Source organism: Sarcophilus harrisii, chromosome 2 (assembly GCF_902635505.1).
Source record: "Sarcophilus harrisii chromosome 2, mSarHar1.11, whole genome shotgun sequence".
In the NCBI taxonomy this organism is placed as follows: domain Eukaryota; kingdom Metazoa; phylum Chordata; class Mammalia; order Dasyuromorphia; family Dasyuridae; genus Sarcophilus; species Sarcophilus harrisii.
The window spans coordinates 194,189,522-194,213,927 of NC_045427.1; the positions used below are offsets into that span (position 1 = coordinate 194,189,522).

The following is a 24,406-nucleotide window of genomic DNA, read 5'->3' on the forward strand; positions in this document are numbered from 1 at the left end:
AACACATATATACCCTTCTTACCCTGGTGCTGGCGCTTATCACTTCACACCTGGAGTATTACAATAACCTTCAGAATGGCATCCTTGCCACAAGGTTTATCCAACTATACCATCTTCACTCAGCTACCAAAGTGATCTTCCTATGCTAAATTTTCACCTTCTAGAAGATTTTCCTGATTCCTCATTAATATTAGTGCCTTTTCTGAGATTATCTCCAATTTGTCCTGCATATATCTTATTTGTATGTAGTTATTTTCTGTGAACAGGATATATCTTTAGCCCTACCACTTTGCTATTCTCAACAATACAGTGATCCAAGATAACCTTGAAAACTCATGATGAAAAATGCTATTCACCTCCCAGAGAAAGAAATGACGTTGTCTCTATATAGACAGAAGCATATTTCTTCTTTCTTTCTTTCTTTCTCTTTTCCTTTCTCTATTCCTTCCTTTCTTTGAGTTTTCTTGCACAGAATAACTAATGTGGAAATATTATTAATGATCACACATTAGATTGCTTAACATCACAAGGAAGGGGAGAGGAGAAAAAGAGGTATATAATTTGGTGCCTAAAACTTTTTTTTAATATCAAAAATTATTTTACAAGGAAGTGGGAAAAATAAGACATTTTTAAAAAAGTGACATTCTACAATTAATCATATCTTTACCTCCAAAATAATTGAAACAGGTAGAATATATATGATCCCACTCTGCTTAATATTTACTGATAATGGAAAAATACCTTAGTTGGAATAGTAGGATACCATTTTGAAGACTTTTTTCTAACCAGGTGCCTTCTATCCATTCAGCAAGTATCATTCAAGGTTACTTGAATGATATTGAAACAGATAATAATATTGTTCAATTATTCTCTTAATAAATATGAAGTAAGGCACAAAAAAGGAGACGTTGCCTTATGCTCAAAGTATTTGCCACTGTAATGAAGGTGATACAGTGCAAAGTCCAAATGACGAAGGACTTTCTGAATGGTGAAGTCCTCTAGATGCTCCTGTTTGTAGATGACACTGTGATGGGAGAATTAAACTTTGTACTGACCCCAATGGCTCATGAAGTAAATAACATAACTACTGAAAAAGTTTAGCCTCCACACTCAGGGAAAAAAAAGTCAAGTGGGATAAAGAATGCCCTCTGCTAAGATTATGACCCATATTTGGAGGGATAACCTAAATAGATTGTTCATGAGTATTTATATTATAAGTTGAAAGTATAAATGGATTGACCTAGGCTCAGAATTAGAAAGGAAAAAGAGAACAAAATGGAGTGTCTTCAAAAAACAAAAAAGTTCCTTTAATAATCCTACCACCTCCCAGAAACAAAGGCTTATTTATTTAACAACAATATTGTGCCAAAGTTGACCTATGCCTGTGATACGTGGTACAGTCTCCAATAAATTGAAAATGATGAGATTGAGAGTTATATGGTAGATTTGTGAAGACTACAACATATAACCAGTGAAATAGTTTGAAAGATAAAGGAATAAATGAGGTCATCAGGAAAAATGCAAAGAGAAAATGGTAATGTGATAAAAGGGAGGAATGACAAGGACCCAGATAGAATGTGGCATCCTCATGATGTCAAGAGAAATCAGGAAAGGCCTGTAACCCTTTGTGTTGAAATTATGAGAAGCCATAGACAAGAATAACAAAAGACGGGCAAATATGGATGGATTATGATCTATAATTTTAATATTTTGAAGGAACACTCAACTTGATGTGATCATATATCCATGAGTAACTTATTTAGCCCAATCTTATTATTGTTTTGTTTTTTTTTTTGCTGGGATAGAGAGGAGAATGTGCAGAATATAAATGTTAAATCTTATAATACATAAATGGAAAGAAAACATTTAGCTAAAAGTTGCAAACATGAGTTTAGTGACCAAAATAAAATTCCACCACAATATTTTTGTTACCCTTAATATGTCAAGAAAATAAAAAACTTACACTTTACCTCAAATTACTAACTTCAACTCTGAACAATTCATTAATTCAACAACTAACAACCTATTACATGAAAAGTATGAATTTAAAATAATGATCAATGCTAAAAAAAACCTTAATATTAAATAATAAATAACAGTAAATTCATAGCATGTTGAATAATCGATCAAATAATTAAAAATTATTAAGTGTTTACTAAATCCCATGTTCTATGCTAAGGGAGTCAAAAAGAAGTAAAGATAATTCCTGCCTTTGAGGAGCTCACCATTTAGGGAGACAACAAACAAGCAAATATAAAAATAAAAGAGGCATATAGGATAAATAGGATATGACTGAGAGGAAATGCACTAGAATTGAGAAGTTGAGAACATCTTCCTATGGAAGATTAGATTTTTTTTGTTGGGACTTAAGTAAGAGAAACCATGAAATTAGAAAGCATAAATAAAGAGAGAGCTACTGGGGAAAACCAGAGAAAATGCCCAGAGCAAAAAAAAATGAAATACCTTGTTTATAAAACATCCAGGAGCCTACAATTACCATATCAAAGAATACATGTTGGGGAGTAGAGTATAAGAATACGGGAAAAATAAGATGTGTCTAGGTTATAAAGGGCTTTGAATACCAAAAGAGCATTTTCTATTTTTTCTTGGAGGTGAGAAGAAGATAAGTAGGGGGATGACATGAGCAGACTTGTGTTTTAGGAAAATCACTTTAGTGGTTAAAAGGAAGATAAATTGTTATGGGAAGAAACTTGAAGGTTATTACAACAGGTTATTACAACAGCAAGTTGTTACAACAATCCAAGTATAAGGTGATGAGTATCTATAGCAGAGTGATAAGAAGGAGATATATTGAAAAAGTATTACAAAAGTAAAATCAAAAGGCCTTGGTAACAATGTAAATATGATGGAAGGGAAGAGTGGGGAATCTAGGATGATTCTTAGGTTATAAGCTTAATGGACTGGAAAAATGGTGTTGCTTCCTACAATAGGGAAGGTAGAAGGGAAGATGGTTTAGGAGGAAAGATAATGAGTTCTGTTCTGAACATGTCAAATTTAAGACTTCCATACAGTTCAAAGCATCTGAAAGGCAGTTGGAGATGTGATACTGGAGGTCAGCAGACAGAATGGAATAGGAAAGGCAGATTTAAGAATAATCAGCATAAATTAAGTCAACTCTGAGATACCACTACACACCTGTCAGATTGGCTAAGATGACAGGAAAAAATAATGATGAATGTTGGAGGGGATGTGGGAAAACTGGGACTGATGCATTGTTGGTGGAGTTGTGAATGAATCCAACCATTCTGGAGAGCAATTTGGAATTATATTCAAAAAGTTATCAAACAGTGATCCAGCAGTGCGACTATTGGGCTTATATCTCAAAGAGGGATAGAAAGAAGGGAAAGGGACCTGTATGTGGCAAAATGTTTGTAGCAGCCCTGTTTGTAGTGGCTAGAAACTGGAAAATGAATGGATGCCCATCAATTGGAGAATGGTTGGGTAAATTGTGGTATATGAATGTTATGGAATATTATTGTTCTGTAAGAAATGACCAGCAGGACAAATACAGAGAGGCTTGGAGAGAATTACATGAACTGATACTGAGTGAAATGAGCAGAACCAGGAGATCATTATATCCCTCAACAACGATACTGTATGAGGATGTATTCTGATGGAAATGGATGTCTTCAACAAGAGAAGATCTACTTCAGTTCCAATTGATAAATGATGGACAAAATCAGCTACACCCAGAGAAGGAACACTGGAAAATGAATGTGGACCACGTGCATTTTTGTTTTTCTTCCCAGGTTATTTTTACCTTCTGAATCCAATTCCTCTTGTGCAACAAGAGAAATGTATGTATCTGCACACATATATTGCATCTAGGATATACTGTGACATATTTAACATGTATAAGACTACTTGCCATCTAGGGAAGGGGGTGGAGAGAGGGAAGGGAAAAGTTGGAACAGAAGTGAGTGCAAGGGACAATGTTGTAAAAAATTATTTATGCATATGTTTTGTCAATAAAAAGTTATAATAAAAAAAAGAAAAATCAGCATAGAGATAGTAATTAAATCTATGGGTTCTGAAGGATCCCCAAGTGACTTCACTGTAAATCATCTATAGTTAATAGACTTTTGAAATGAAACTGAAAGAATGAGAAACTGACCTTTAAAAATGACAGAAAACTTACAAACCTAATGTCCATATTCTTAACTCATGAAATAATTTTCATTATCATATGTTAATTATTTCTAAGTTCTAAACTTCTGGTCTGTAAAAAGCATACTTTTTCCTTTACAATGGCAAGACTATATATCTATGAGTATCTGTAGCAATATCACCACAATCTAATCCAACAAGCATTTAACTACTTACTATTTATAGGACATTGTGCTAATAGCGTATTCCTTACCTATGAAAAACAGTCCCTCTCCTTCAAGGAATTTATCTTCTACGGGGAAGATACAAATTATGAGCTGACACAAAAATATAATTTGAGAAGGAAAAGAAAACAAAAGGTGGGAAAAAGTTTCTTACAGAAAGTAGTAGATGAACTGAACCTTAATGAAGTTTATCAGAAGCAGAGACAATAAGAAATAGCATTTCCTTGAAATCCTTTGCAAAGTCACAGAGATGGAAGTCAAGATTCTGAGTTCAGTAAATAAGAACAAGTCATTATGACCAGAAGGTAGTAAGTATAAGAAAATTAATGTGAAATAAGTCTAGAAGAAAGTTGGGATTAAATTGTGAAAGATTTTAAAAACCAAGAAAAGGGGACAGACATCTTGAGAGAATAAAAATTAAGCAAAGATTAAGCAAAATAACTAGATATGGAGGGCAGTGGATGTGGATGAGTTTTTCACTTGATCATTTTTCATCTTACAAACTTTTTTGAGGTATCAAAGAACACAATGGAATGCTTGATAAATAACTACAGATAAATTTCACTTTAAAACACAGTCACTTAAGGTCCAATTTGTAAATCTGACCAAATATAGCAATCACAAAATCAAACATGTTTTATTTTGACTCAGAACTATTATCAGTCAACACTTATTAGATAAAGAAATTAGATGAACCTCTTTAATTTAAACTTCATTAGGATCAATGTATGTCTAAAATTTATCAAATAACACACAACTTAATTTAATGGGTTACTAATATTTTTATTATTTAATGATAATCAAAGACAAGTAGTATTTTTTAAGCTACTTGAGAAAGCACTTCCAAATAGGTCTTTCAAGAATGACACTCTACTAAATAACCAGAATAGTAGTGTGGGGGTATAATTGTTTTCATTATTCCCTGGAGTAAAAAAAACACTCAATGAAAAGGGAATTTTATTATATATTTTGGCATGTGTTTACATGTCTGTATATCTCCATCTATAAGAATGTGTAGTGTTAAATTTGGAGAAATTGTCATATATGTGCTATACAGATAAAGGCAAAATATTCCCATTTGAAAATGCTGACTCTATTATGTATTGGCACCAAAAAATAAATGGGAACACACCACTCTGAAATTACAGTAAATATCAAAAGGAAAATTTGATTCAATATACAAATACTCATTTTGCATATTCTTCCAGAACACTTTTAACATATAAACTATAATTTCCATTCAACTTAAAGATATAAAAAAGCATAAGTTAGCAATTGTACCTCTCATAGATGGTTTTTAGTGTCATTTGATCTGGAACACCTTCAGTTTCCTCCAAATACAATATGAGCCATGAAGTTCGGTAGGGCCACTGCTCTGTGATGTTGATCCAGCTAGCAAGCCTGTCCCAGTTGAAACTAATTTGATTGGCTCTCAATAATCGTCCTATAGAATATGAAAGCATAACATTTTGTAAATTAACATAAGCAGAAGCCAAAAAAAAAAAAAAAAGAGCAAACTGTCCAAGAGACAAATTAGATTATTTAACTTTGCTCTAAATAAAGTGGAACACCAAGTATGTTCACACAATGATTTTATCTTCTTTAAGTAATTATTTGACTATAAAATAACCTCATTATAGATATTAGGCTAACAATTTTTTGGGAGATACTTTATACATGCACATGAAAACCAAGATCTCATAAATCTGTATGAAAAAAGTTTTCTTATGTTCACTCCAGAACTGTAATAGCCTAAGCTTTCCTAAGATCATGTGCATCTTGCTGTACATTTCAAGAACCCTAACACTACTTACTTTAGATATGATTCACATATGATACATATATGTAGCAAGTACAAACTGGATTTATGAGAATAGGTTATGCTAATTAATAAAGTCATTTAGATACATAAATCTCTGGTAATTTAAAGACTGAAATTCATAAATAAAAGATTTTTGTTTTAAATTAAAAAAAAAAGATAAGATCCTGAAAAAACAAATAAACAAATAATAATATGTAATAAACAAAATAAAATAAACAAATAATAAAATAAACAAAAAATAAATTAATATAATAAATAAATAATATAGATAAATAAATAAATAAAAGTAATGAAAATCAATCAATTAATTAATTAATTAAATTAAAGAAATTAAATAAAGAAATAAACAAAACCACCACAATGAAAATGAACTCCATAGATATTATGCAGAAAACTTAAAGGATTTAAGTATATTACTACTCTGGCACTTAGAAATGAAATGATTAGGAAAAATATTTGCAGGTAAATAATTCTGATACAGTACTTATTTGCATGTTGTTTATACTATAGAAATGTGTTAAGGGCCAGAACTCTGAACTTGAAACAAAGGATTCTTATAAGGTGCTAAGTCAGTGGAACTGATAGAGACAATGGTTATTTAGTTTAGCATGGTTCAGTGTGACTGATTTAATCTTATAACAAATCATTGTTTCCTAGTGATATAATGACTGGTTTATACTCAGTGTAGAGCATATAAGCTGGGAGCCTCAGCCAGGATTCATTTGGAGAGATTCAGAGGGCAGAGAAGCAGCTCAAGCTCTCAGAACCAAGGAGAAATAGGCTTTTAAGAAAGCTTTCCTGGGCCCCAGGAAAGCAGACAAGACTTTGAAAGAGATAATAAAGGATTTGGACTTAAAACACCTGGCTGTTCTTGTGGAGATTACTCGAACTGAAAGGAAGACTGCTCCAGAGACCCCCAAGAAAACTGAACCAGAGAACATTACAGATATGACTCAATCATGTGTAATATACCTGCGTATATACCTGTGTATGTGTATATGTGTATTTACCCAGGCATAATTTAATGCAAAAAAAAAAAAAAAACCCTCAGACTGTTTCATTTTAAAGCTTTAATTCTTAATTTCTCTTAAATGACTCTGAAGTTATCCTTTAAAATTTTATCTAAAACAATCTTCACCTTTAAAAATAAAAATAAAATTTGCTAAGTGTACACCCTAATGAAATTGCTGTATACACCTTTAAAAAAAAAATCTACTTTACTATTTACTAGCAAACTGTCTCTTCTTCATTTCTGCATCTCTATGATACAAAAGCATAGACTGCCTACATGAAAACTCACTTTTGCTAACACTATATCCTAATTACTTTATCTCTTTCTACATTGGACATATGCCTCCCATTTCCCTAATACCCATTAAACTACACGTCCACTGAGCCCTGTGGAATTTCTCAAGAACAATTTAACAAACTGTTTCTTAAATAAAATTGTTCTTTTCAAACCCTTTTCAGACATAGAAACTAAATGACACTTCATCCCTAACCATCCTCTCTAGTACTAGATACAGCCTGTGTATACCTCTATGCAATGGGGCTATGGGTAAGTCAGTATACTTCTTCAATCATGAAATATTTATTAATTTCATTATTAATTATGAATTTTATAATAATTAATCACTAATTGATTTACAAAGGTTATATGTCATTTGATCCTCACAACAACTTTTAGAGGTAAATACTGTTATTATTCCCTTTTTACATATGAGGAAATTGAGATAAATAGCATTTAAATTATTTGCCCAGAGAATTAGTGAATAATAAAAAAAATTACTTTGATAAAGTCAAGAGCTACCTAGAATTAGAAAACTTAAATTTATGATAAATACAGATAGCACAATAGCATGATTTCATGCAGTTCTATTTAGCAACATATGAGATGGAGTAAAAGAGACAGCTAGTAGGAGCCATTCACAGTTGTGATTCAATAAGGAGACATGGGATTTGACTGTAGAGGATACTGTAGTGTCTGAACTAGTTAATTAAAAGACAGAGAGGAAAGGGAAGTCAAAGTAAAGGTAATGGCCTGAGAAAGTACTGAGAAGTATAAGGATTGGAAGTTATTTTGAAAATAAAGGATATAAGAAGAGGTAATAAAGAAGAATGAGATAAGATAAAGGAATGCCACAAGGGTGGTGAGACTAGAGTGTAACTATACTTATGTGTAACTGAGGTGGAAAGGAAGAGTTGGTCATGGATTTAATGAGATAGTAAGATGGTTAACGAACTATCAACATGTAGGCTGAAGTCCCATGGTAAAAGATGCAAACAGTTGTAGAAGAGCAAAAGTCAGTGAATCAAGAACTTGAGAAAGGAAGAATAATGAGCTTAAGGCACTATGATTTTGAAGCAGTGAAAATGGTATTAAGAATAACTTCCACTGCATTCTCAACAATCTTTTAAGTACCCTTATATTGTGTAACTTTAACTTGTTTCTGAAAAAATCATTTGAAATTATCAAAGATTATTTCCTATGCTAAAGAAAACAAATAAAAGTCTCACCTGTAACAGAAACAATATTAAGTAGTCTTCGCATAATCTGAGGACTGATATCACTGAACCAGTCTTCTGTCACCAATAGCTTTGTAAGATCAAAAGACATCTGACGCGTAATGGACCGCTGCATCTGTCTTCTTCGGTAAGTATCCTATAAACAACACAATGCAAAAAAGAATTCATTCATACAAGTCTGAAAATCTTGAAAAAGAAAATAGTGAAAGGGACAGGGCCTGGATATGCCCTTTCTCTGGTATGAGAAATTTTTTATAGGACTTTGTTTCAGGCGAAGAAACTCCACAAATGCCAAATTGACACCTCCTATGCATTAATAGTCTTAGAAAATTGTCTTGGGCAAAAGAAATTGTGATTCATCCAGGGGTGATAGACAGTATGTGTCAGAGGCAAGACTTGAATTCATGCCCTCCTGGCTTCAAGGCTAGATCTCTATCCACTATGCTATGATGCCCACCTCTCAAAAAAAGAAAATATATTGATCAATACTTTATTACCACAAAAATTCAGATTCTCAACCAAAAAAAATGATCAAAATAATTATAAAAATGATACACTAGCAGGGAAAGTATGTTTTCGTTGAATAACAAAAGTGTTTTGTGAAAAATTAGCAATCTACTCCATCAAATTTTATGGTTTTGCTACTTATACTTTCAAATATAGGTGTAACTCAATTTACAGAGCTATGTTAATATAACATGTATATACCCAAATGTGTAAAAAGACATGTCTTATAACCATCAAAGAAGCTGATTTTTTTTAAATTTACCCCTTTATTTTTATTAAAGCTTTTTATTTTCAAAACATATGCATGGATAATTTTTCAACACTGATCCTTGCAAAACCTTGTGTTCCCCTCCTTCCCATCCCCTCTCCTAGAAGGCAAGTAATCTAATATGTTAAACATGTTAAAATATATTAAATCCGATATATGTATACATATGTATGCAATTATCTTGCTACACAAGAAAAAGCAGATCAAAAAGGGAAAAAATAGGAAGAAAACAAAATGCAAGAAAACAACAACAAAAAGAGTGAAAATGCTAAGTTGTGAAAAACTGACTCTTTAAAAACACAATAATTGTACCCTAGCTTGTCTGACTTTTGAAGTTCAGATTTTCCCTTTAAATGTAAATAAGATTTATTATGTGCTTATTATTTGATTTTATCTAAAACAGGTTAAACTATAGCTAATTCCACTCACTTTGAGTTTATAAATAATGCCTTATTCTAATCATTCAAAGCATTTTTTCTCAGCACCAGAAATCAAGTCATTTTTAAACATAAAATTAAAAAAACCACAATAAGATCATAGGATCACAGGATCAAATTTAAACCTGGGGGGAATATCTATGCCATCTAATCCAGTCCCTTTCATTACCATTCAGAAGATAAGGCTGGGATTTAGAAAATTTAAGTGATTTATTTGGTCCAGGTCATACAGAGAAGGGTCATAAGCAAGAAGGGGCAAAATTCAAACGTGGACCCTTTGATTCTGTAGTTTGAACTCATTCCACTACCTACACTGCCTCTTACCAGTAGTAACCATTTGTACAATATCAAGCAGTAAATTAGAGGTAGACAAAGTGGTAAAACAACAATCAGGGAGAAGGGGAAGGAAGAAGGGAATAAGCATTTATATATAGTACTTTCTATGTTCCAGACACTGTGTTAAATTTTTTTTACAAATATTATTTGATCCTCATAACAACTCTGAGGGGTTGGTGCTATTAATGTCCTCATTTTACTGTTAAGGAAACTAAAATAAACAAAGATTAAATGTCTTGCCCAGGATCACATAGTAAATGGCTGAAGCTGAATTTGAACTCAGGTATTTCTGAAAGGGGATTTGGAGAAAGGGAATGTCAATTGCAAACTTTATCATATGATGACACGATATTCCTACTTACTCTGCCTATACCAAATTTCACTCCCTAATGCTGAACAAGTAATAATTTTAAAACTTACGTATAAGTCAAATTTTATGACACTACTTTGATCTGAAGAAGACAATGAAAGGGGGACATGGGAAATGAAGAAGAATGCTGCAATCAAGATCCTTGACCGTATTTTGTTATACTTATTCAGAGTTTGAAATTACTATAAGGTACTATAGGTAAACTAGTCATATCCTAAAGAACTATGAGAAATATTCTTTCCAATTGCTACTGCTTGACTTGCTGCAACCATATGATCCCAAAATGCTCCAACAATAATACTTCCCTCAATCTTGAAATTCTCTTTAGTTTCCAACTCTTTATTACCTTATGTGTTTTGTCTTCTCAAACCAGTGTGGAAAAAAAATAATTGCTCATCTTTGCTTAAGGTGAATGAAGATGGTTCTGTATCTGTAATATGGTTCTTCTCTAGCAGCTAAAACTATTAAAGACTGCTTTGGCCAAATAAGAAAAATGTTCAGTGTTGAATAAATTCTACAATAAGCACTGTTGATTAAAGGATTTGGCAAAAGTCATATAAAGTGGTCTAGAAGAGGGCAAGGTCTCTAGCAATGTACAGAAAAGGAGAAAAAAAAAATCTCCTAGGCATCAGGTAAAGGAGGAAAGCTGGGAGGCAAAGAAAAAGCAGAACAACCGTTGTATTACATCCCTTACGCTGGTTTTATTTTTTTTCTTGAAACTGTTTTAAAGAGTACATTGTATATAGAGAATTGACTCTAATTTATAAGAAATCAAGTCATTCTCCAATTGATCAAAGGATATGAACAGACAATTCTCAAAGAAATTGAAATTATTTCTAGCCATATGAAAAGATGCTCCAAGTCATTATTAATCAGAGAAATGCAAATTAAGACAACTCTGAGATATCACTACATACCTGTCAGATTGGCTAGAACGACAGGGAGAGATAATGTGGAATGTTGTAGGGGATGTGGGAAAACAGGGACACTGGTACATTGTTGGTAGAATTGTGAATGAATGCAACCATTCTGGAGAGTGATTTGAACTATGCTCAAAAAGTTATCAAACTGTGCATATACTTTGATCCAGCAGTGTTACTATGGGGCTTATATCTCAAAGAGATCTTAAAGAAGGGAAAGGGACCTGTCTGTGCACGAATGTTTGTGGCAACCCTCTTTGTAGGGGCCAGAAACTGGAAACTGAGTGGATGCTCATCAATTAGAGAATGGCTGAATAAATTGTGGTATATGAATATTATGGAATATTATTGTTCTGTAAGAAATAACAAACAGGATGATTTCAGAAAGGCCTGGAGAGATTTGCATGAACTGATGCTGAGTAAAATGAGCAGGGCCAGGAGATCATTATATCCTTCAACAACAATACTACAGATGATCAATTCTGATAGACGTGGCCATCTTCAGCAATGAGAGGAACTAAATCCATTCCAATAGAGCAGTAATGAACTGAACCAGCTACACCCAGCGAAAGAACTCTGGGAGATGACTATGAACCACTACATAGAATTCCCAATCCCTCTATTTTTGTTCGCCTGCATTTTTGATTTCCTTTACAGGCTAATTGTACACTATTTCAAAGTCCAATTCTTTTTGTACAAAATGATAACTGTATGGACATGTATACATATGTTGTATTTAACATATACTTTGACATATTTAACATGTATTAGTCAACCTGCCATCTGGGGGAGGGGCTGGAGCGAAGGAGGAGAAAAGTTGGAACAAAAGGTTTTGCAATTGTCAATGCTGAAAAATTATCCATGCATATAACTTGTAAATAAAAAGCTATGATAATAATAAAAAAAAAGAGTACATTGTGCCAAATGCACCTGGATAGGGGATAGAAAGAAATTACTAAAGAAGAGAGCAAAGGAGTAGAAAGAGCAAGATGAGTCCTCTATAAGTATACAGTAGAACTGAATTACTATGGCTCTACACTTAATCCCTGAAAGTTAAACTGAAGCTGCTACAAGGAAATCCAATGATGTATTTCATTTGAAAAATAATAATTCAATAGCTATAAAAGCTTTAAATAATCTTTTACCTTTGTTTCTTATATATTATTAACAACAGAGAAGTCTAACTAAAAGCAACTATCTTACCCGTCTATTGAGGGCTGTCTTGCTGCCAAGTTTGGTCATTTCCCCAAGACTGTTCTGGGAAACTCTTCTGTCAGCATCTTCATGTAATCCTTAAAATAATTTACAAAGACATACAATTTAAACACCAAAATACTTCTGTTACTTTAAGTATGAAGTCACAACTCTCCAAAGCATTTTTAAGTTAAAAATATTTTTTCAAATTCAAAAAGAATTTTAGCTGTTCTAAGAACTTTAATATTTTAGAGGCCTGATTTTTACCTGTGCTATCAGAACATACAACCTCTCCATTTGTAGTGGCAGTTACGAGAAATTTTCTTGCACTGCTTAATCCACGACTATTAAGGAAAACAGGCAAATGAACTATATTGCGCATGTAGTCATGACCATTTATATTTGAATCACGAAGTACACTGTTGAGGTTCTGGTTAATTGCCTTTATAATTATGTGTGGGTCACTTGCAAAAATAGCAATGAATGGACCTTTTGAAAACAGAATTCGAACCTGAAACAAAAGAGAAGTTTACATATAAATATATATTTTTTAAACATATTCACACACACACACATACACACATATATAGGCTACATTTGATACAAATTAATTTAATAAGTAACACTATACTGGGTAAAAAAGTATTATGAAAAGCAATAGGAGGTATCATTCATATCTCTCAAGATGTTATACTCTATATGAGATAAATAAAACATTGTCCTCTTGAGGGAGCTAGATTACTGGGCCTGAATATCAAGAATACCTAGTTAAAATATGAAGCCAAAGACTAGATCTATGACCTTGAATAAGATACGATTTCTTTTTTACCTCAGTTTCCTCGAGTGTATATGGGGGAAATCGCAGACCTACCTTCTAGGACCATTGTGAGGACCAAATAATATCTATAAAATGTGTTTAGCACAGTACCTGGCACATAGAAAGTGTTTTCTAAATATCTGTTTCTTTCTTTCTTCTCTTTCTTCCTGTTATTTCCTTCCTTTTCTTTCCTTGAGATCTCTAAAATGCTGCCTGACAGTGATACAACCAATATAAATCTCTTTGAGAAGCACTGTTGGTTTTTAGAAGTTAAAAGATCCAAATTCAACTCCCAATAAATACTAGTATTTATTAGCAGTGTGACTAGAGAAAACTTACTTTATATTTCTGAGCCTCAGTTGCATGCTCTGTAAAATGGGGAGACACTTTTTACTTACAATTCTAGACTTATTGCAAAGCACTTTGCAGACCTTAAAGTGAGCTCTTGTTATATATTTAAGACTTGTTATGTGCTGCTAGGAATGCTAGCTATACTAGCTAGTGCTAGGAATATATTATTCTATCTACTTCATCTTTTGAAAATCACTCATTTTCCAAAGCTCAAATCAGATTCATGGTCATAAAGACTTCCTCAAAACCAACCAGATATTTCACGGTAATTTTTTTCTTTTGTATCTCTTTAAACCTTTATGTAACCCTTAGCATTATAATTATCTTTATTATTTGGGCTTAACAAAGTGTTGGTATTTGAGGAGAGACATTCATCTTCTCACTTGTTTTTCTTTCCATCTTATGTTATTATTTCATTAATTAAAATGAATTTTAAATGAATGAAAATTAAAATAAAGGAAAATATCCAGGAGGAAAAGAATTCTTACTTTAAATCAAGCAGGAATTCTTAACTTTGGATCTGTATTCTTTTATTAAATTATTATTTTGAGAAGTGTATTTCAAAATTAATTAGTTACCTTTGTAATCCCATATATTTTATTTTATTCATTTATTCACTTTATTTTGAGAAAATGAGCTAGATAATTCCAATCTTTCCACAATACCAAAGGGATTCATCCCACAAAAAATATTAAGAACTCTTACTATAAATCTAACAATAAAATGAACCAAAAAATGCAAAATTTGCCTAAAGTTCCTAAATATAAATTTATGAATTTTGATATGTCTGGAATAATTAATAGTTCTAGACACATTTTCAATTTTTTTACTTGGGGTTTATCGTAAATATACATGCAATTTGAATAAAGTATTAGAAATATATATTATTAAAAGTCAGGCATCATCTTAATTGACATTTTATCACTAGTAGAAAAGTCTGAAGCTAGCATCAAATTTTCTCAGGTTGGGTTTTTTTGGGGGAAGGGAGAGAGTAAAGAAGGGGTAATGGGTAGACCTTCTTCAAGTACATCATTCTTTCTTCAAGTACACCATTCTTCCTTCTCCTCTCCCTCTTTTTCATATACAAATTGCTATATGATTTTGTCCCTCCATAGTTATTTTTATAGCCTTTTTCTCAACTAGACAGGATAAGCATTGCTTCTTACTCATATTTATGGTGTTTTATGCTATTACTTAATGTGTCCCATTTACTAAGAGCATTGGGATTCCCCATTACCACCTCCAGTTCTGTTGACAATTATGTATGATAACGCAAAGAAACTCCCAGAGAAAGACTTCAGCCATTTCTATCACACATCTTCATCAGACTTAAAATATTAGTTGTAAAATCAGAAAGTAACTTAGAGGACATCTAGTTTAACAGCTCCTTTTTACAGAGAAAGAAATTGAAGTTCAAAGAGTTTTAAGTGATTCATCCAAAGTCACAGAATCAATGAACAGCAGAGCGAGAATTCAAGTACGTATCCCCCTGACTCCAAATTCATTTCTCTGCATCACACTTGTTTTTTTCAGCTGTCATATCTACTATAAGATCTATTTTTACAATGTTAAATATTTTAACTTGATATTTCCACACCAGAAATGCTATCTTATATTACTATATTGAGAAATCAAAACCATGCAAAGAGCTGAAAATTACTCACTAAAAAAAAGAGGATTTAAATTGAAAAGAACACACAATACATCCCTTGGCATCTATTTAATGAAAAACTCTCAAATTTATTTCAATTAAAATAAGATCAAATTTGGTTTCTATAGTCAACCACCAAGTACATAAAACTCTCTGAGTAAATTAAAATGACTGAAAACATACTGTGTCCAGCATCTGTAGGACTTTGTCTTGCTCACAAGCATCCAGCCCATCAATGATGACCACTAATCTTGTCTGATTCTGAGTGAAGCTATCAATAGTTTTTGCCATTCTAGCCATCAATTCCACTTCACATTTCAGAACCTGAGAAAAAGAAAGCATTTAAGTTATAATGAAATATTTCATAAATGAAAGTTGTTTTATCTTAATATTAATGCAAAATAATCCAGTAAACCAATACAGACTTAGAATCTAGAATTCTAACTTTAAGTTCTGATTCTCATTCATGACATTAAATAACTTTGATCAAGTTACTTTGAGGGTGGAGCACAGGGTCAGTGGTAGTGACAGTGAGATGGGAGAAAGAATCCAAGGAATTCCTCAAGTAGTGCTGGAGATAGGAACCATCTGACAGGTACCATCCAATGTCCAGATCTGGGGCACAGATCTAGAAATGCAGAGCAATAGCTGATATTAAGCAAAGGACCCCAAGATAAATAATGCACACAAATTAATTCCAGAAAATGAACTTGAGTGGCTCTGAGCCCACGATCAAAGAAATGACTCAATTCGAACTTTTAGACTACATTACAACAAAGACCAGGGTAGGAGACGAAGACCAAAGGGGAGCCAACAGCTCAGTCTCTCTGAAACTGCAGAACCTCTTAGAAGCAAACAATGATTGAGGCTAGCCACAATCTACTGAAACTCAACTACATATAAGCCAATATGACCTAAACCTGAGACAAGAACTTCCAGAGCTCAGACAAGAACATCTATGAACAAACCTCCCTGGATCATATTACTTTAAAAGAATAAAACTTTGCAAAGATTCCTTTGGATTGAGCCATGAAAGTGTCAAACTCAATGAGCTTACATTCCAACAGAAGTACAGATTAATACATACAAAAGAAAAAAGTTAACTGGGAAGAAAAAAACAATAGAAGATAGAAAAATAAGGAATATTTTCATATTCCTTAATAATATAAGTAGTGAGGTTTGAACTGAGCTTCAAAGAAAGGAAAAATTCTCAATGACAGAGATGAGAAAAGAGTATATTCCAAGGTAACAATTAAAACAAAGTCATAAAGATGGAAATAGAGTGTGTATGTGTGTGTGTGTATGTGTGTGTGTGTGTATGAGAAATAGCAAGACTAAAAAAAGAAATGTATATGATAGCTAGAAAGATCAGTTGAGATCAGATAGTAAAGGGCATTAAATGTCAAAAAGGGAATAATTTACATAGATATTAGAAGTGATAGTCACTGTTGTGAGTGTCAGGGTCAAACCTAGGCAAAGAAAGATCAGAGATGGAGAGATCAATTTTATTTGCAAAAGTTTAGGAAAACTGTAATGAGAGCCAGAACTAGTGTGAGGGCTGTGTAAACAAAGAGAAGGGAATGTTTGTAAGAGATACTGTAAAAGAAGAATTGATAAGAATTGACACATGTTTAGATATGTGGACTATAGTGTGAGTATAGAGGATGACTACAAGGAAGTGAATCTTCATGACTGGAAGAATAGCAGTAACCTCAATAGAAAAAGGTAAATTTAGTTGAAGGAGGTTAAAGAATACTATCTTAAATACTGAGTTTGAGGTATCTATAGAACATAAAATTCAATAGGTCAGAAGCCAGCTGGTAATGTTCTGAGACTAGAAACTAAAGATAGAGGATATACATAGAGTTGCATATATAGAATGAAATCTATTCATCAATCCCAAAGTATTTACAAAGCTCTTACTAGGTACCAGGCACTGTGCAAAATGATTAGAATACAATGACAAAAATGAAATAGTTCCTACCCTCAAAGAGCTCATATTTTATCAAAGAAAACAACATGAATTTACAAATACATATACAATAAGTTGAGAGGAAAGAACAATAAAGAAAGGAGCTAAGGAAATTTAGAAAAGTTTCATATAAACACATCTTAAAAAGGATCTGTGTAGTGATTATAACTGCACTCAGTGGATGGGAGATATCAAGAGGCAGTGTTGCAGTATTCCCACAATTAGGGAATATACCTGAATTTAATTCCAAATGAAGTTAAAAGTAAAATTTTTTAAATTCACAAAATGTTTTAAACACAGCTGAATGCTTATAATTCTAGAAATTCAAAAACTAAAGTTTTTACTATAAATATAAATATACATGTTTATTTACCTTCATGAAACCTTCACTTTTCAACTTGTGCAATTTGGTGGCAGCTTTATGAAGACGTTTACGCTGAGAATTTAGGATAGAATCTAGTACTTTCCACCAAGTACGACAGTTTAAGATGAAGGCCAAACCAACAATAGATGCAATTGATATAAGAATAGCATTCACTGTCATATGTTTTTGGTCAACTCTAAATATAGCAAGGAGAGTGATTCCAGCAATAATACATCCCAAGATGAAAATGAAGATAACAAAAGATGGGAGGCAGCAAGTTTTCTTCCACTTTTTTTTCCCTGTAAGACATAAAAAAGTTTCAGCCATTATTTATGCTTCTATTGTCTAGATAATGTAATTCAATAATCAAAGTACAATAAAAATTATTAGGTACAAGATAATATGCTTTGAGGAATTTAAAATACATATAAAAAGAAAAAAAAAGAAAAACATTATGTTAATAACTATCATGTTAAAACACAAAAAGAGAGAAACATAAAAGTTCTACCCTGTGTATCTTCAGTCTTGAATACTCGAAAAAGTCTTGTGGCTAAGAAACCAAATTCCCTTTCACAAGCATCAGAAAGAGTTGCAATCATCTCAGCCAATGAAGTTTCTCCACCCACACTGGAGAGTCTATTGTAATCTGTAAATAAAAATCTTAAAAAAAAAAAAAAAAAAAAAAAAAGAGAAAAGAAAAAGAAATTTTGTCATTGTTAAAATAAAATTCAAATTATAAGTTATAAAGCAGTTGGATTATTTCACTGTCTTTTAATTAATATTTTTCCCTAAGTAAAAAAAAAAGTTTATGTTTTCAAACAGTTAAGGAAAATGTATAAGGTCTGAGAAATTGTATTTTTTTTTTTATTTTTGCTGAGGCAATTGGGATTAAGTGACTTGCCAAGGATCATACAGCTAGGAAGTATTAAGTGTCTGAGGTCACATGTGAACTCAGGTCCTCCTGACGTCAGGGAGGTGCTCTATCCATTGTGCTATCTAATCACCCCAAATCCTAAATTTAAAAAAAATTATCCATTAAGAAGAAAAAGATCACAAAATATTCAATGTGAGAGATGGCCTTAGGACCCATTTTGCCCAATTCCTTTATCTTTCTTAAAAAATGAAGCTCAAAAAGGTAACATGACCAGTAAGTAAAGAAATGACAATTGTTCATAGAATGGCTAGTAGTAGTAAAACTAGATGGAAAAAATAAAATTTTGTCTTTGGCTTAACCCTTTATCTTTGTTGAAATGTATGGTTTCGTTCCAGAGGGGAGTGAGGTATCTACATCCAGGAATGTATATGATGTTTAATTTTTTTTTTTTTTACTTTTAACTGAATATATGAATATAGTACAGTACTTCCAAGAAAAAAAAGAGAAACAAAAATCATTCTGCTTACCTGACTGGTAAAGCTTTTGTAGTTTGCTCTGGTAATTCAGGAGGGTTCACAAACATCAGTTTGAGGAGGAGTTCCAAGTAGCCAATATGTCTTGCCAACCTAGTGCTTACCACCCAGGCCCAATTCCAACTTTCTCCTTCCCTTCGGCCACCAAAGTAAATTACAACTGAAATATAAAAATGAACCCAGAGAAATCATTTTAGTTAATTAATTTCACATTCATTTCCCCAAGGAAGAAAATTCAAGTAGTCAGCTTTCATTCAATGGCTCACAAGTGAATTGGGTACTATGTTAGTTTTAAATGTAATGCCAACTTCCCCATACCATAAGTCCTGAGCCTCAGATCTATAGGCTCATTTAATATCAGCCTAAAAAAATCATAATTGGAACAAATTTATGATTCATATGATAGAACATATGTATAGTTGTTTTCTTGCAAATGAAGACAACACTCAGATGAGAAAAATTAGAGATTATTTTTATCTCTTATTTCAGGAAAAAATGCATAGTGATAGCCAGTGCTCTCCTAAACCAGAGGAACTATTCAATACTGCAGATAGAAAAAGATGACCTAATTTTATTTAAATAAAGTCTATGCATTAATGCATTGTTGGTAGAATTGTGAACTGATTTAATCACTTATCATAGAGCAATGTGGAACTATGCACAAAGAACAATAAAACCATGCGTACCTTTTGATTTTAAATGACATTACTAGGCCTGTATCCCAAGAGATATTTTTTATAAAAAGGAAAAGGAACTATATGTATAAAAGTATTTATAGCAACTCTTCTCAGGGCAAGGAAATGGAAAATGAGGAAAAAGAAAACTGGGGAATAGCTGAATTATGACATGTAATCACAAGAAAAACCATTGTGCTATATAAGAAATGATGAGCAGAATATTCTCACAAAAAGAAAAAGATTTCCATGAGCTCATGTAGAGTGAAATGTACTGTATACAAAGTAACAGCAATAATATATAAGATGATCAGCTGTGAATGACTTTATTCTTCTTAGCAATACAACGATTCAAGACAATTCTGAAGGACTTATGATGAAAAATGCTATCCATACCCAGAAAAAAGAACAACTGACTGTGTCTGAATACAGATTGAAACATACTTTTTTTTTTTTTACTTTATTTTTCTTGAGGGTTTTTTTTTGTTGTTGTTTTGTTTTGTTTTGGGGAAAGGGTATTGGGGAGAGAATATATGTTTTCTTCTGCAACATGACTTACGGGAAAATTTTGTACAGTTTCACATGTACCTTCTCAATAAGGGTTTGGGGTAGGGAGGAAGGAAGGGAAAGAAATTGGAATTCAAAGATTCAAAAACATACGTTAAAAAGTTTTATATGTAACTGGGAAAAATTAAATATTAAATTTTAAAAATTAAACAAAGTATAACAGAAACAAAACATAATAACCATAAGCCATTCTTATAACAATGCTTATGTCTAGATAAATGAAATTTTACATAGACTTTGAAAGCTACTGAAACCAATTAGAATACACCATTTCCCAAGCCAATTAATGCAATAAAAAATAGGAAACACGTATTTGTGGTTAAATTTTTTCTCACTCATACATACTATTATATTCAAATACTATACTATCAAAAATAGTATTTTTAACTTTCAGTGGAAAAAAATCAACATATCATATTAAGTATTTCAAGGAAGTCTGGCATGTTTTTCAATTGTGAAATGAATTAAAGCAAAGACTTACTAAAGAAAATATATAGGAGTGCCAAGAGGCTTAAAGCCACTGCTATTCCAAGTTTCAGGTCCACAGTAAAGGCAAGCAATAAACCCAACCCTCCACAAAGTAACAGTGTAAGAAATACTATAAGCCATGAGAACTGGAAAAGAGGTTCAATTTGTTGTCCTGCAAAAGTCTTCATCTCATCTGAAAGAGAAAAAGAATAAAACTATGAAGAATAGAAATAAACAGATATAAAAACATTTTGAAGTTCTAATGTTTTAAAAACTTTTGTAAAACACTGAAAAAATCTAAACAAGAGCATTTTAAAATTATTTTTAATGTCTCATTTTACATATTTTTTTTTCATTCAAGAAATTTATAAGTATTTCTCTTATAAAAACTGTGGTGTGCCAACTTTTAGAAAACATACCCTGAAAGCATGTGCAAATCTACCACTGATTACTTTCTTTTCCAATTTTTTGAGATTGATAGATTTCCCACTTCCCTAATGTACATTAAAAACCCATACAAGCACTCTCGATAACTTCATAATCAAGTTATATCTCCATCTATTTCAATAGGAGACAAATGTGATCAAGATTATCTGATCTACTTCAAATTGGAGAGGTGAAGCATTATTTATTACTTTTACCTGCCTAATGAAGATGTCTGCTGAATGAAGATCTTACTGAACAAGGGCATTTGGAAACAACGAATGCTGAATATTTTTAGTAAACGCCTATGTGACTTATTAAAGAAGGGTAATTAAATCTCAGTACTCTAGAATGATTTGATTGGTTCAGGCTACTGTGTAAAAGCTGAGCATGTACCAAAAAACAGACTTTAGCACAAAATGGAAAACTGGAAAAGGGAAATAAACGATGGGGATACCATGTACAATTAGTTGCAAATTCTCTCACACATACAGTGAGATATATAGAGGACCTGCAGAAGCCAAAAGAGTGATATAATAGAATCCACTAAATAGAAGATTAAGCTGTGAAGAGATAGGGACCTAAGGAATCTACATTATCAGATGGTTAGAGTTTCAGAATTCAAGCTTTCTAGAAGAATAATGTCAAGAATTCTTGCACAGAGGATCACACATCTGGTCCTGGAGCTTAGGGATCAACAAAGGATTGAATCCTGACTCAGAGATGCAAAACCCCAGACTTTTCCATCTGCTATTACCATGAATTGTTCTCCTGGTACAGGTCAGATGAAAAAAAGGATGCTTCTTTGAGATCTAGGTTTATTTCCTTCTGCAGAAAGTTCAAGTTCTTAGTTCCATATAGCTACAGACCTTTAGATGGTTAGGGTTAAAAGCGAGGGTCACCAAGATGTTGGGAGTGAAAGAAAGGGTGTCTGTTTTACAGCTCCAAATTCATTTCTCTCTTAGGGAAAATACAACCCTTCCATGTAGTACTGTAAAGCTAAAGCACAATACAAATCCCCAGGGTGAAAGGAAACAAGGGAAAGGGGAAAATACAAAAATTCTGGATGGGGACAAAATAAGCCAAAGTCAGTCAGTCAATTAACACTTATTAAGCACCTACTATTTGTCAGACACACAGCATTAAAAACAGGATTTAAAAAAAAGTCCTCACTTTCAGGAGATATGATCTGAAGCCAGTCCTAGATTGAGATACTACAATAGGGATTATAGTTTACTTTATAAAATCCTACATATAATTCTTCTCTTTCAAAATACTCTTTAATGATAGACTAAAAACCTACTACATAAACTCTTAGAAATGTGTTCTTAACATATACACACATAAAAATTATTTCAATCATTTTACCTTCTAATTTCTTGAGCAAAAAAGATTTCCCACTCCCCCACTGGGCATACAATCCCACACAAATGGGGGGTTGCATTGTTGGCTCACTAAGAATATCAGCCAGAGCACTGCTGTACAAGTCATAACCAAGCATGTCTCCATCAGCATCGGTAGGAGACAAGTGTCCTGTAAATTAAAAATATCACATAATTGTATTAAAAGATGATTTTGCATTTAGCATTTGAAAGTAATATGAAATATTAATACTTTTTTGAACTCATACAATCAAGGAAAACAAAAAAATTACCTTTCAAACAAAAGGAAAAAACAATTTAAAACAGCCTTCAAAAAAATTAAAAATTAAATCTAAATAAAGGAAGGGCTTTGAGAACTTTTATACTTAGAACTGTTTTCTGGATCTAGCTAGAAATATTAACAAATTGTGTTTAAAGCTTTAAATACTTTCAAAGTATATTTGAAAGGTCACATATGAATATTCAATTTCTAATGGTCATATTTTCCTATGTTAAAACCTTGCATATTTAATATTTCACAGAATATTTCAGTTATGCATCAATGTAAAAGTAGTTTGGGAACTTTTGTTCTGTAGATATAATATAGGAAGATTAATTAAATCAATCAATGAATATTTTTACACACACAAACACACATTCCTTGAAATATTTGGTTGCTTTACGCTTCATAAAGAAAATGCATTTCACTAAAGAAAAATAAACTCACTCTGACATAAAGCAATACTTACTGGCTCCAAATATTTGAGTCAAAATGCTTTTCTGATGGCTACAGTCAATGTTGTATGGTGTCTCTCCTGCTTTGTTTGGCCTATAAAGCAGTCGTCCATCTTTTGGATTTCTTAAAAGAAGTTCTGCTAGTTTCCGGCTTCTGCCACGAATGGCAATATGAAGAGGAGTATCTCCTTTCTATAAAATCATGACAAATATCTGAGATTTCATATTTTTATACACAATCAAACTTTACAAATTTCAAACTAAGAAAGAAACACCCTGATTTTAGTTAAAAGGATCATTATCTCTTTCATCTATACAAATACTTATTTTCATTTCCTCTCCAACCCCAAATTTTCTTCCTTTTAATAACTTCCTATCTAGCATATCAGAATTTTTCATGGTAACAACAAAGAAAAAAAAAACTAAAGAAAATCCAATTGGAACAAAGTATAGTTTTAGGGATTATAGAAACTCTATTACTATTTTTTCTTTCCACTTATATTTTTTTAGTCGATATGGATTTTGTCTCCTTGGTTCTGATTATATCATGCTGCATCAGTTGATATGTCTTTCCATGTTTTTCAAAATTCTTCATATTCATTGCTTCTTACATCCCATCACATTGATATATAACAATTTATTTAATATCTCCCTAATCAAAGAGATTCCACTTTTTTTCCAGGTCTTCACTACTACAACTATTTGTGCATTCCTGGATAATTCCAATTTGGTCATATTGAATAATATCTTTGGGCTATGCTGTTACAGTTTTTTCGCTAGGATTTCATTTAAAATTGTTGCAACAGTCATCCATTAGTAATGTTCTAGAAGTCTCTCTGCTAAACCCTTCCTGGTTTAGGTATTGTGAACATATTTTTTTCATA

At 32.3% G+C, this 24,406-nt stretch overlaps 1 protein-coding gene across 10 annotated transcripts in view; it reads right to left on the reverse strand.

Annotated features, from left to right (window-relative positions):
• Positions 1 to 24,406, reverse strand: part of KIDINS220 (kinase D interacting substrate 220) — a 176,333-nt gene that overhangs the window by 99,568 nt on the left and 52,359 nt on the right. For all 10 annotated transcript variants that reach the window (XM_031951200.1, XM_031951199.1, XM_031951198.1 and 7 more), the window contains exons 12-22: positions 23,537 to 23,714; positions 22,795 to 22,959; positions 21,017 to 21,196; positions 19,289 to 19,454; positions 18,396 to 18,547; positions 17,897 to 18,186; positions 15,735 to 15,875; positions 13,000 to 13,243; positions 12,742 to 12,830; positions 8,692 to 8,836; positions 5,634 to 5,796 (exon numbers count right to left, since the gene is read on the reverse strand). In XM_031951200.1, coding sequence (XP_031807060.1) covers positions 5,634 to 5,796; positions 8,692 to 8,836; positions 12,742 to 12,830; positions 13,000 to 13,243; positions 15,735 to 15,875; positions 17,897 to 18,186; positions 18,396 to 18,547; positions 19,289 to 19,454; positions 21,017 to 21,196; positions 22,795 to 22,959; positions 23,537 to 23,714 — 1,913 coding nt within the window. The remainder of the gene's footprint in view (positions 1 to 5,633; positions 5,797 to 8,691; positions 8,837 to 12,741; positions 12,831 to 12,999; positions 13,244 to 15,734; positions 15,876 to 17,896; positions 18,187 to 18,395; positions 18,548 to 19,288; positions 19,455 to 21,016; positions 21,197 to 22,794; positions 22,960 to 23,536; positions 23,715 to 24,406) is intronic.